The sequence below is a fragment of the Manis javanica genome, chromosome 2 (assembly GCF_040802235.1).
Source record: "Manis javanica isolate MJ-LG chromosome 2, MJ_LKY, whole genome shotgun sequence".
In the NCBI taxonomy this organism is placed as follows: Eukaryota; Metazoa; Chordata; class Mammalia; order Pholidota; family Manidae; genus Manis; species Manis javanica.
Genome location: NC_133157.1, coordinates 133,777,896 through 133,789,653, shown reverse-complemented (window position 1 = coordinate 133,789,653; position 11,758 = coordinate 133,777,896). Strand labels below are relative to the sequence as shown.

General features: G+C 46.5%; 1 protein-coding gene and 1 long non-coding RNA gene across 5 annotated transcripts in view; one reads left to right on the top strand and one right to left on the bottom strand.

The window, feature by feature from the left end:
- Positions 1–531: 531 nt before the first annotated feature.
- On the bottom strand, positions 532–6,944 carry LOC118967500 (uncharacterized). Of its 3 annotated transcripts, none has more exons than XR_012128149.1 (3): positions 6,651–6,811; positions 2,304–5,701; positions 532–1,340 (listed from the first exon to the last, which is right to left on the bottom strand). It is a non-coding gene; the product is annotated as an uncharacterized lncRNA (long non-coding RNA). The 3 variants fall into 3 exon arrangements; XR_005054588.2 differs by having other exon boundaries at positions 536–1,340; positions 2,304–2,467; XR_005054587.2 differs by lacking the exon at positions 6,651–6,811 and adding an exon at positions 6,822–6,944 and having other exon boundaries at positions 537–1,340; positions 2,304–2,467.
- GTPBP4 (GTP binding protein 4) overlaps positions 6,930–11,758 on the top strand; it is a 32,752-nt gene continuing 27,923 nt past the window's right edge. For both annotated transcript variants that reach the window (XM_036993702.2, XM_036993701.2), the window contains exons 1-4: positions 6,930–7,063; positions 7,843–8,013; positions 10,593–10,696; positions 10,776–10,912. In XM_036993702.2, coding sequence (XP_036849597.2) covers positions 7,016–7,063; positions 7,843–8,013; positions 10,593–10,696; positions 10,776–10,912 — 460 coding nt within the window. In that variant the 5' untranslated portion in view covers positions 6,930–7,015. The remainder of the gene's footprint in view (positions 7,064–7,842; positions 8,014–10,592; positions 10,697–10,775; positions 10,913–11,758) is intronic.

Here is an 11,758-nt window from a genome sequence, read left to right as displayed (position 1 = left end):
TGGTTTCCAGAGACATTGCTATATGTGTGATGTTTTTAGGGAATCATTATGAAAAATATTTGTATCTGTATCAGCCATTTTGGTTGTGAGCCTGGGATGAATGAACAGAAAGGGTTGCTGCCTGACCCTTAATGTGTTTGATTGTACGTTTAAATTTTCTAGTTCAAAATAGTATTTGTTGTGTCATATCTGAATTACTGACTGAACACATGCTTCTGGAGCAACTGTGTTGGAGGCCAGTGTGGTGGGTGTTCATACTGTTTGCCTTGGGCTTCCAGCCTCGTGGGATATTTCCAGCCAATGACAGAGGGGGAAGCCCTGAATTGTCAAGCTTTCTCCTTCCCAGCTGCAACTGGCTGCATTGGCTCCGGTGTCTGGTTCCCTTGGGGATGTCCAGAGCAGAGCACCCGATGTGGGCCTAGAGAAAAATAACACCATGCTGAGATGCGGGGACTGTCATCACCACAGCATAACCAAGGTTATACAGATTGATACATCCCGGTAAGTGAATATTATGCTTTTAATTCACAATAAATAGTGGAGAAAGCACTTGGCTTGCTATTGCTACAATAGTTGGTGGTAGGGCTTGGGTGGGAACTTCAGATCTTCTCCACCCTGAGGGGTGGACAGTGCAACCAGTTGTCTAACCGGCTTTCATAAACACCAAGAATTCAGATGTCGGTTGCAACATGAAACTTGTCATTGCCTTTCTTGAGTCTTTTTTGGGTGTTTTACAGAATGCTAATCTTAAGAAATTCTTCCAGTAGATATTTAGATTCACTTGGAAATTAATAAAAAATAAGTACACAATCTGACTGCAAACCTTTTATTATCACCTTTTATTTTCTTTTAGAAATTTTCATCAGACCTAAGGGTCCTTTAGGGAATTGTAAAATGGAAAGAACAGTGTGTGTGTTCATGTAATGGGATGATTCATATACTGGTGTTGTAACTGATGCATGAAACATCCCTTATCAACAGCTGCCAACATGAACAAGGCACTAGTTAATCAGCACAGGCCAGGACAGTCCCACCTGCCTGTAGTGTTTTATTGACAGGAACGGTTTTTCTACCCTCCCTCAGAAGAAATGTACATGCACAGGTACTGCTTTAGTGAAACACCTGTGCCATGGATTATTTACAGCATACAACCCTGAGTGCATCCCATCTCCGTCTGAACACTGAAAGAAAGTAATCTCTGAAGAACAAAGTGACTCTTGACAGGCAGAGTAATAGGAAGAGTGGCTCTGGAGTTCCGCAGCCTTGGATTCCATCTCCACCTGGGCCATTCAGCAGCTGTGACTGAATGAACCACTTTACCTCTCCAAAACCAGTGTTTCCTGTGAAACAGACAGGGCCACGCCCACCTCATTGAGCAGCTGTGAAATAAGTTACCTGGCATGTGCTTGAGGTTCCCTGCAAGGCAATTATTATATAAGACTCAACAAAAACTGAATGACTAGAACATGAATTTAGCGAATGTTACTGTGACTGAGTATATAATAAGTACACAGCTAATGGGGAATCTTCTGCATTCTTACCCCATCCTGGCACTGTGACAATTATGTCATGCTTACTATCTAAGCTTCACAATCATCCCATTCTGTAAACATTATTATTGCACTCAATTTGCAATAAAGAAATCAAAAGATTTGCCTAGATTCCATAGGTCTTAAAAATGGAGTCACCTTCTTGATGTTGTATGCAGCTCTGGAGGGAGGGCTTAGGTGGCTAACGTGGAGTGTGGCTGCTATGCTCCCACTCTGTGGAATGAGGGCAACCCCAGTGGACTCATCCCTCCAAGCAGATGCCGTCTGTCCTACAGCACATTTAAGATTGGACATGACTCACAGGGACTATGTAAATTTCATGGTTACATTAACACTTGCTAAGTGTTATGGACTAAAGGTTTTGTCCCTCCAAATTCCTATGTTGATGCCCAGCGCCAGTGTGATGGCATAAGGAAACAGGGCTTTTGGGGGTGACAAGGACTAGTAAGGTGATGATGGGGGTCCCATTATGGGATTAGTGCCCAGAAGGAGAGACACCCATGTGCTCTCTCCACAGGTGAGGACATACATGAAGGGCTCTAACCAGAGTGCAGCCACCTGGCACCTGAGTCTGGGCATTCTGCCCCCCAGAATGTGAGAAACAAATCTCTGTCATTTATAAGCCACTCCATCTGCTACATCTGTGGTGTTTTGTCACTGCAGCACAAGCTGATGGGCACCAGGAACAACATTAAAGTAAAACTCCCCTTCTCTTGAGTTTTCAGTGTTATAGTAACACGAGGAGGAGCCCACCTTTCAACTCTTTCTCCTCCCATGAATTCTCCTCATAACCAACCAATCACTTCTCCAGGAAACGTGCATGCAGATGCCATTGTGCGGGCCTGGCTCTTCTCCCCTGGGTCAGGAGCTGAGGCACTGTGGTTCACGCCAAGAGGCCAAGGTCAGGAAGCTGTGGACTGGGGTGGGATAGGTCGAAAGGACATGGGTTAGGAGGTCATGGATTGGGAGGCTGGGGGCCAGAAGCAGGGAGCAGGCCGATGGGCAGAATGTGGCTGTGGGCTGTGCACAGCTGGCAGCCTGGCTCCGCATCCTGTGCCTGCTCTGTGGGCTCTTTTCAGTGAGAAATGAGCTGGGCCAGTAGTCGGGGTGCTGGTTACAGGCTCCTTGGGGGAAAGTCTGTCAGTCAGAATCGAGGGGTGCATCTGTCTAGGCTATCACTGGGTTGGAGGTCTGCAGCAGCTTTCTTCCTGGGGTAGGGCTGGAGTGGTGACATGAGTGGGTATAGTACAAGCCAGATTCCAAATGCTACAGGTCTGTCAGTGCCAGGAATTCGCCTAAGCAATTCTGACCTATTGGGATCATCCTTAGCACTCAGGGCAATAAGGAACCCCATCTCCACCTCACAGAGGACAGAACAGACCCAGCCATGTCTAGACAATAGCTCACAGCAGCTGTGACACCTGTAGGTGAGCGGGCCAGAACACAGCTTCCAGGGACCCAGGGAAACCGACTGACACAGGCACTGATGAAACACCTCCCAACACCAGACTGCTCCCTGGGGCCAAATGTGTAGTTCTCTCCAAAGGCTCCTTTAGGCAAGAAGTTTGTCACATTTCTCTGGCACAGATTCTGCTGCAAGAAATATTTTTCACCAACCATAATTATAGCAACAAGAGAGTAGGACAGAGGAGACCAGCTCCAGAAAGTAGAGACCCAGAAAAACAGCCTTTTTACTGTGCCCTGCTGTGACTGTCAGAAGTCACCAGAAGGCACTGCAGGGCACCCTTCAGAGTGTCCTTTGCCCGTGTAAGGCTAACATTCCCGTCACGGGCCTCACACTCTGAGGAGTCCCAGTAACCAGACAACCCCACGATACGGTCAGTATCAGCTCAGGAACTGGTGATCTGCCTTCTGCTGATGTGCCTTTTCCGACTCTCCTGGAAGGGCCCACAACAGCCAGTTCCCTGAGACTAGCAGCTTGGTCTTGGTCTGGAATACACCTGCCCCCAGGCAGCTGCACTCAGCCTGGCAAAGTGCACCTGGAAAAGGAAGAGTATTGATTCCCATAGATGTGCAGGTTGTGTGGGATACCTGGTGCCCATCAAGGGCATATGGCTGTGGGACCATGCTGCATCAGGTTGCTGGTACCTTCACAGACAGGCCTGGTGGCTGAGCAACTGAAAAGCAGGTGGCTCCTGGCAAGTGGTCTGCTTGTCCTATACCCCCTTTCCAATTTCACACCCACAGATGTATAATGAGGGGAGGGTGTTTCATACATCTCTTTTCATGAGCTAGTTCTTGTTCTTGAAAAGCTAGCAAATAACTTGGGTTCTACATGACCATGCTCAAGGGTTGATGCTATTGTCACTCCCAGGACTTGAGATTCCTGATAAGAAATTTGACATTTAATATGGGTTATGGCAATACTCAGATCATTATCTTGTGCTGATCCAATGAAGTTTTTATAGGAAATTTTATTAATGATAGTCATTACATTACTTACTCTTGCCTTATGTTTTTTTGCAGATGGATCTTAATCAACTATTGCAGACAAGCCTTTGGAGGTGGGCATTATTTCCCTATTTTGTGAAAGAGAAACCAGGGCTGAGGGTCTAATATGCAGTTTGTGAGGTGCAGAGCTGCATGTGAGTTCAGGCCCTTAACAACTCACCATGGAGAGTGCTTATCAAGTGTTTTAAGCTAAAATGATTTCAAATTCATGGGAGAATAGTAAAATACCAAAGACCTGTCAGTTTTTCATTTATTCTCACATGAATGTTAATACACTTTTGTCTTATATCTGGTTTCTTGATGAATGTCTCCCTTCTGTTATAATGAACAAGAGGACTTTCACATAAAACCTAAAAAATTACATATGTTGATATTTTATATTGTTATTATCACTTAAAAAAATTCTGTTCCCTCCAGATACTATCTGTATAAATGATTGTGTTTATGGGTTGGCTCAAGAGATGCTGGTCCTCAGCGGGGTCTGGTCTTGTTTGCCACCTTGAGTTGCGTGACCCTGGGGAAAAGCAAGCCTCTGATCTTACTTCAGCACACATCAGAAAGCTGTTGGGAATATTACTGAGACAGGGACCATGGGCTTAGAGTAGGGTGAGGGCCTCCGGAAAAAGCAAGGCAAGATATTTACAGTCAAAGCAATGTAACAATGTAAAGTCCCTATTGAAAGGGAGATCCCACCTTAAAGCCAAAATTGCATTTTGAAAAAAAACCCAGGAAGTTTAAGAGGAAGATTCTTAACATACTCTTTAGCAAACAAATAACTCTGCCCACCTTGGAGGCAGGGCAGACAGTCTTGATATGCTCCCAAACCTGGAAGCTGCTACCCTGGGAGGGGACCAGAGCAGTAAATTTCTTGTGTTAAGCTAATTTTACCTAGAGGACTTATAAGAAACTTAATGTCTCATCCAAGATACTTGAGACCATTTAACAAGTCCACACCCCTAGCCCTTTGTCACATTCCTGAAAAATCCTTAAAAGGGGGAACCCCCAACCTTTCAGGGTGCTCCTCTCTCTCTGAGGTCGCCTGCACTTTCTAAGTAACATTAAAAAAGACTTTTACTCTGATTCACTACTGTGTCTCTGCCCTTCAATTCCTTGTCGCGGCAGGACAAGAACCGAGGAAATACACAACGCCTCTCCCCCCAACACTAGGAGCCATAGGCCAGCTGCTAGTTACTGGCCTTGTGGGGCCTCGGTTTCACCACCCACCTCACAGGGTTGTAGGACTTCAGGAAGGTAGTATGTGGTCAAATGTTTTGAACAGTGCTAGGCACATGGTCACACCTACAGAAGGTTTACCACGGGGATGTGGTTCGGCGTTGCCCAAGGTGGTGTCCTCTTGTTAACAGAAACCACAGTAGAGATTGTTTCCTGAGGCAGATTCCAGAGGGCTCCTAACATATTGTGGGGAGCTGCTTGCAGCCCTCTTCCCGGACAGGGCTTCTCCTCTGTCCCATGTCCAGATCCGGCACTCTTGGCACATGTCCTGGCCTGCCCCTCGCCTCATCCCTTATGCAGTTCCACACCGGACAGCGGTAGGCCAGTCCTGCTCTTGGATCTGGCTGTTCCGAGGGTTTAGGCGGGATTCAGGGTGCGGGGGCGGGGCCCTAGGCGCTTTGACACGCTGGGAATCCGGCGGGTGGGCACATCGGGGACGGAAATGTCTAGGTGAAGATAAACCCTCCAGAGTCACCGATATCTCCCGAAGCCCCCGAGCCCTCCATGTCCCTCTGGTCCCCTGGACCGCCGACACCCCCGGAGATCTCCATGCCCCCCGAGTCCCTGGACCCTTGACACATCCAAAGCCCCAGAGCTCCCAGAGCCCCCGGATCCCCGATACCCCGCAGTCCCCTGAACCCCCAGTGAGACAGGGACCATGGGCTTAGACAGAATACGGTGAGGGTCTCTGGAAAAAGCAAGGCAGGATATTTACAGTCAGAGCAATGTAACTACACGCAAGGAAACCCCCTACCAAAACTCTGTGTTGAACATTAAGCTCTAGAGTCATTCTTCATTGAGATCAGTTAATATTCCCCAGATAAAGAAGAGTAGCACATGTTTTTATTATGCTAATCATTTGTAATCATGTGTACGGTTCATCTTAGCATGCTAAAGGACCAGGCCTATTTGCTGTCTTTCCTCCTTCAGATCTGATGAGGTGATTTTGCAAACTGGGCAACTAATTTAGCATGCAGACCCAGCTGTAAATAACATAGTAAAAGGCAGGAAGGATTCCACCTTAAAGATAAGATTACATTTTAACACCCAGGAAGTTTAACAAGTAAGATTCTTAACTTACTCTTCAGCAGACAATACCTCAGCCCACCTTGGGGGCTGGGCAGGCGGCCTTTTGATATGCTCCCAAACCAAACGCAGTTATCCCAGAGAGAAATCAAGGCAGGAAATTCCTTAAATTAATTTTTAATATTCAGGGACCACTTAACAAGTCCACACACCTAAGCTTTTTTTCCTGTTCCCAAATATCCTCAACTGCCTATAAAACCCCTAGACAACGCAACAATAAGGGCTCTCTTGTCCCCTCCTGGCTCACACCAGGAGCTCTGTCTGTCCTCTCACTGTATCTCTCAATAAAAGTCTCCCTGGCTCTCCTACCTTGACTGTTTGCTAAGTTCATTCTTCGACTCCGCAAACAAGAACCCCGGTATCACCAGGACCCCGACATCGCGGACCCCCGAGCCAGGCTGGCCTGGGCGGGAGCAGCATGGACTCCAGGGCCCCTTCCGTGCCCACAGTCCTCCCCGCCCCCAGTGCACTCCAACTTACCCCCGACCCTGCGTCCTACTCAGTTAAGGACCTCCGTCCGGCAGGGGCACTGTATGAAGCAAGAGCGTGCTTGGGAGTGCAGGGACGCCAGGAAGTGACGAATGCGAGCAGGCGGAAGTCCCGACTGCCGGAAGTCCCGCCTGTCGGAAGTCCTGCCCGCCCATCGGTCCCGTCCCGCGTGTCCGGCAGTCAGCATGGCGCACTACAACTTCAAGAAAATCACTGTGGTCCCGTCTGCCAAGGTAGGGCTCCGAGGCGTCCGCTCCCTCTTTTCTCCTGGGCCGGGAGGGCGCGGGCCTGCAGACCCGGCTGGGGAGGGGCCGCCTCTCAGGCCCCGCGTCCTGCACTATGCTTCGGTATTAGCTCCCTGGGGTTAGGGGATCCCTGGAGTGGGGTCCCTCCCGAGAGCTGTGGGGAGTCAGGGAAAACTCGATGGAGCAGGTGACTTTTGAACTGGCCTCGTAAGGATTCCAGGAATCCTTTAGATGAAGAAGGTCTTGGTGAGACATTTATGCCCTTCCTCTTGCCAATACCACTGTGGGCATCTCTCCGCTGTTGTTTGCCTGCGCTGGGGAGTTCGCGTAGAAGTCTTTTGTGTCCTCCTCCGTCACCTGCCATATCTTAAGACATAACAGTGGATTTTACTTTGGGCCATTATTCTGTGTACTTTCAAAGTCAAAGATGGGCAAATTGTGGGCTTTCTTCTCTTTCTGTAGTATTTTTTCTGACTTATGCTTGAGTCGTCCAAGTTTCAAAGGTTCTTAGGTATTTGGAAATTAAGATAACATCAAGAAAGTTTTGGATAACATTTATTTAGCAGTCATTTGCTAAGTGTTTCTTAAAGGTCAGAAATTAAGATGAACACAGTTGTAGGTACAAGGTTAAAGATTTAGTTAGAAAATGTGTTTGTAGCCTCAAGTTTATAGTGTTACTAGATACTAGCCTTTTAAGAAGGTTTCAGATAAGCAGATGAGAAGTAGCCATTTTTGATGTAAACTTGTCCTATTTTATTTAATCACAGGACTTTATTGACCTGACATTATCGAAGACTCAACGCAAGACTCCAACGGTTATTCATAAACATTATCAAATTCATCGCATTAGACATTTTTACATGAGGAAAGTCAAATTTACTCAGCAGAATTACCATGACAGACTCTCTCAGATTCTAACGGATTTCCCCAAATTGGATGTGAGTGACTCTGAGGAACGCAAGTGGTTATTTAAATATGAGCCTTCAGATAATTGGTGTTTAATCAGCTTGGTGTACTCATCTGACACCTAATCAGGGACAGAAAATAATTGACTTGTCATTGTTTGCTCTGAGTTAGTGGCAAAGCTAGAAGCAGAACTCAGGTGTTCTGATTCCTGAGAATTCCTCCTTCCCAAACTAAACTCCGTCTTTGAGGGCCCAGAGCTGTCTCCTCAGGCCTTCTTTGTGACCTCTGGCTTGCAGGGCCAAACCAGGCTCTCTGAGGGCGAGGACTGAACCCAGAAGCTCAGGGTGCCCGTGGCTTCCCAGTGTGTCTGGGCCTTCTCTCCTACCTCTTCCAGGGCTCTTTTTCTGTGGCCTCAGGTTGGGTCATTGTCTTGAGGTCACCACTCTTTGTCCTGTTGCTTCATTAGCCAGTGATGGTCAGTTAAGCATTGACCAAGTCGTGCCTCACTGGTGAGAAGAAATGGGGATCTGTGACTTCTACATTAAGCAAGAAGTTGGACTCTTCACTTTGCTGCTTAGAGCAGTTTGCCTGTTTGTTTAGCGACATGAAGCCAAGTATACACTGCATATGACATCCCTGTGTGGGGTCACCCAGTTGCAAGGTTACTTGAGGTGTTGAAGAATATGGGGCCAGAAATATTATAGGGTGAGATTAAATTCACTGATGCCTGGAAGTGTCCCTGAAGGTAGGTTAAGGTGAGAGAGAAAAGGTTGGTTTATGTGACAAGAATTTCTTTTACATTTAGAAAAGTAGTAATAGCTGGTTTAAGAAATAAAGGTGTTTAAGGTAAAGAGTAAAATTTTGCTGTGGACAGGCACTTGTTCTTCTTCTCTGGGACTTAGATGCTGTTAGGTGTGTGAATAATTTATTGGGAAAGGACAGGTGCTATAGGAAGGACATAGGGGTGGGAAAATGTAAGTATGAGATTGTCCTAAACTGATTTGATGTTAGAAATGTGTGGTTTGAGTAAAGAGAAAATAGTTTGATCTAATTAGTGCTCAGTTTTTGTGGTTCTTTGTAAGAAGTTTTATTTTTTTTGTCTTTGGTATCATTTTTAGTACATTATAATTTCAAATTTATGAACATGCTCTTGCTTGTCTTTTTTAAGGTTATCTGAGGATGAATTTAAGAGTAGAGGGTTAGAGTAAGTCACCTTCGTTGAGTGATTGCTGTGTCTCATACTGTTTAGGTACTAGGAGTACAGCAGTATTCCTGGTGGGGGTTGGGTGGGGGAGGATAGCACACGTGGAAATTAGTAGTATTTCGGATGAGTAAGGAGAGCAGGGAGTCCCCGTGCAGGGTGTTTATCAGTGACCTGAAGGCAGTGAGGTGGTGAGCATGGCTGCTGGGGGAAGAGCTGTGTAGGCACAAAAACTGAGTGCAAAGGCCCTGAGGTCCGAATTGTATCTTGGAGGAACAGGAGGATCCAGCAGGTGGAGCAAGTGTGTGGGGGGCGGAGTAGGTGGAGGAGGGCCAGAGAGGCTGGGTGGGCTTGAGTTCTGTGTTGATGCCTTGGGAGGTGAGCTGGGACCTGCCATGCTTTTACCTACCTGTAAAGGATGCCTGGGCTGTGGGGTTCAGGGGTCCCTTGGAGGTTAATGCAGTGAGTTAGCTGGTGCTAAGGAACTGAGACGCAAGAGGAGGAAGAGCTAATGGATGTGCTTATGGCACAGGTGTGGCTCGATTAGGAAGGGGAGTAGGTGTACGCTAAGCATGAGATGGGCCTGAGGGTCCTCTGGAAGAGCTGGGCTTGTGAGAGGTCTGGCCTTGCAATGAGCAGGTGGGCTATGAGAACATGGGTGCACTCCAAACCTCATGAGCCACCTGAGTCATGAGCATGGAAAGGAAAGCGCTCTGGGCCGGTAGTTGAATTCTGTGCAGTGGGATGGGGCCATGAGCCTGCTGGAAGTTTGATAAGTGGCCAGTGAGAGGGAAGAGCCAGACAGGTGCCCTGGAGGCTGGTGACTGGACAGTGAGAGGATGCAAGGCAGGCAGCCCAGTGCCTGGGGGCCTGGAGGTGAAGGGAGGAGGGGAAGGCTGGTCTGACAGTAGAGACCATCTTGGTGAGACTGGGTTGACGAGCACCAGAGGGAAGGCAAGGTACTTGCCAAGAAGGAGAGTGACGAAACGCAAGAATTGTACTTTTCAGGGGAGTCTTAAAACTTAAAAAATTTTTTGGGAAGTAACAGCATGTTTGCAGGCTGATGAGAATGGCCAGTTAAGAGGAAAGAATTTCTGGAGCTCAGCCTTCAATATGGGGATGGCCTGGTGCACAAATGGAGACGTGGCCTTGACTGGGTCCATGGATGGTGGCTCCACGGGAGTGGGGATGAAGGGAGTATTCTCCGCACAGGGCAGGTGCAGGCCAAAGCGACCCTTGGGCTTCCTTTGGCTTTCTCAGAACTAAACAGGCCTGGGCCAGGAGAGAGGGCTGGGAGAAGTGCCGGGCTTTAAAGAGAGTGGGGATGGCGGCTGTGTTTGCCTTGGAATGCATACTTCAAGTTGGGGTGAGGAACTTTTGTACCAAATGACTGCTTTGTTTTTGTTCCAGGATATCCATCCGTTTTATGCTGATTTGATGAACATTCTTTATGACAAGGATCATTACAAGCTGGCCCTAGGACAAATAAATATTGCCAAAAACCTGGTGGACAAGTAAGGTATTTTCCTGGTAGAGTATTCTTAAATCACTTTAAGAAGTGAAAAATGTCTTACATACTTCTTTTTATTTAAGTGTTGCTAAAGATTATGTGCGGCTTATGAAATACGGTGATTCTCTCTATCGCTGCAAGCAGCTGAAGCGTGCTGCCCTTGGGCGAATGTGTACTGTTATCAAAAGGCAGAGGCAGAGTTTGGAGTATTTGGAACAAGGTACTTTTTTTGCAAAAAAGTTGTTTTTACAGTGTTCTGTTGAGGCTCTTGATCCTTGTTGAGAACTCATTTATGTTTGTTTTTGTTTTTTACTGTAGAGATGACAGGGTCAAATTATTTTTCTAGCTTAGCCTGTAAGAAGTCCTAAGTAGGCTAGTTATTATTGAAAAGCCTAGCATTTATAATGATTACAAATGAATAACACTGCAAAGAAAATTTGTATTTTCCATATTTAATGTGTAAGGCACATAGATTATAAATTGTAGGAAAATACCAAAAAATAAATACAAATGAAATGACTTATAGTTTAACCTATTGACATTTTAACTGTTATAAAAAAAATTTTTTTTATACCATGTGTTAGTATAAAACTGCTCTTCTTGTTTTGTTAAATGATAGTTTTATTTAATAGGACAATTTCTGAGTGAATGTAGTAGGATTTTTATTGAAACGATTATTTGCTGTTTGCATGCATACATTTTTAAACTACAGATGTTTTTAACTTGTTTGGTTTTGTTGCCCCTCCCCTGGCATTTTGCAAATAATTTGTGACAAGACTGTCATCTCGGCTGCTTTGACATGCTTGTGGTGGTAGCCCAGTGGTGTCACTGGGCTGTGCATCATGGACTCAGTGCCTGAAGTCCAGGCATTGCATGGAGTTAACCCACTGTCTATCCAGGGAGTGACGGTACACATACTTGCTTGCTCGCTCTCTTAAGAACACTTTTCCAAGTACTTCACTAGACATGGTCTGGGCACTTGTCAGATATGTTTTGGCCCCCGCTTTGACCCAGTGAATAGGACAAGCCCTTTGGTCAGGCTTGGGAGCAGTATTTTTGGTGCGGC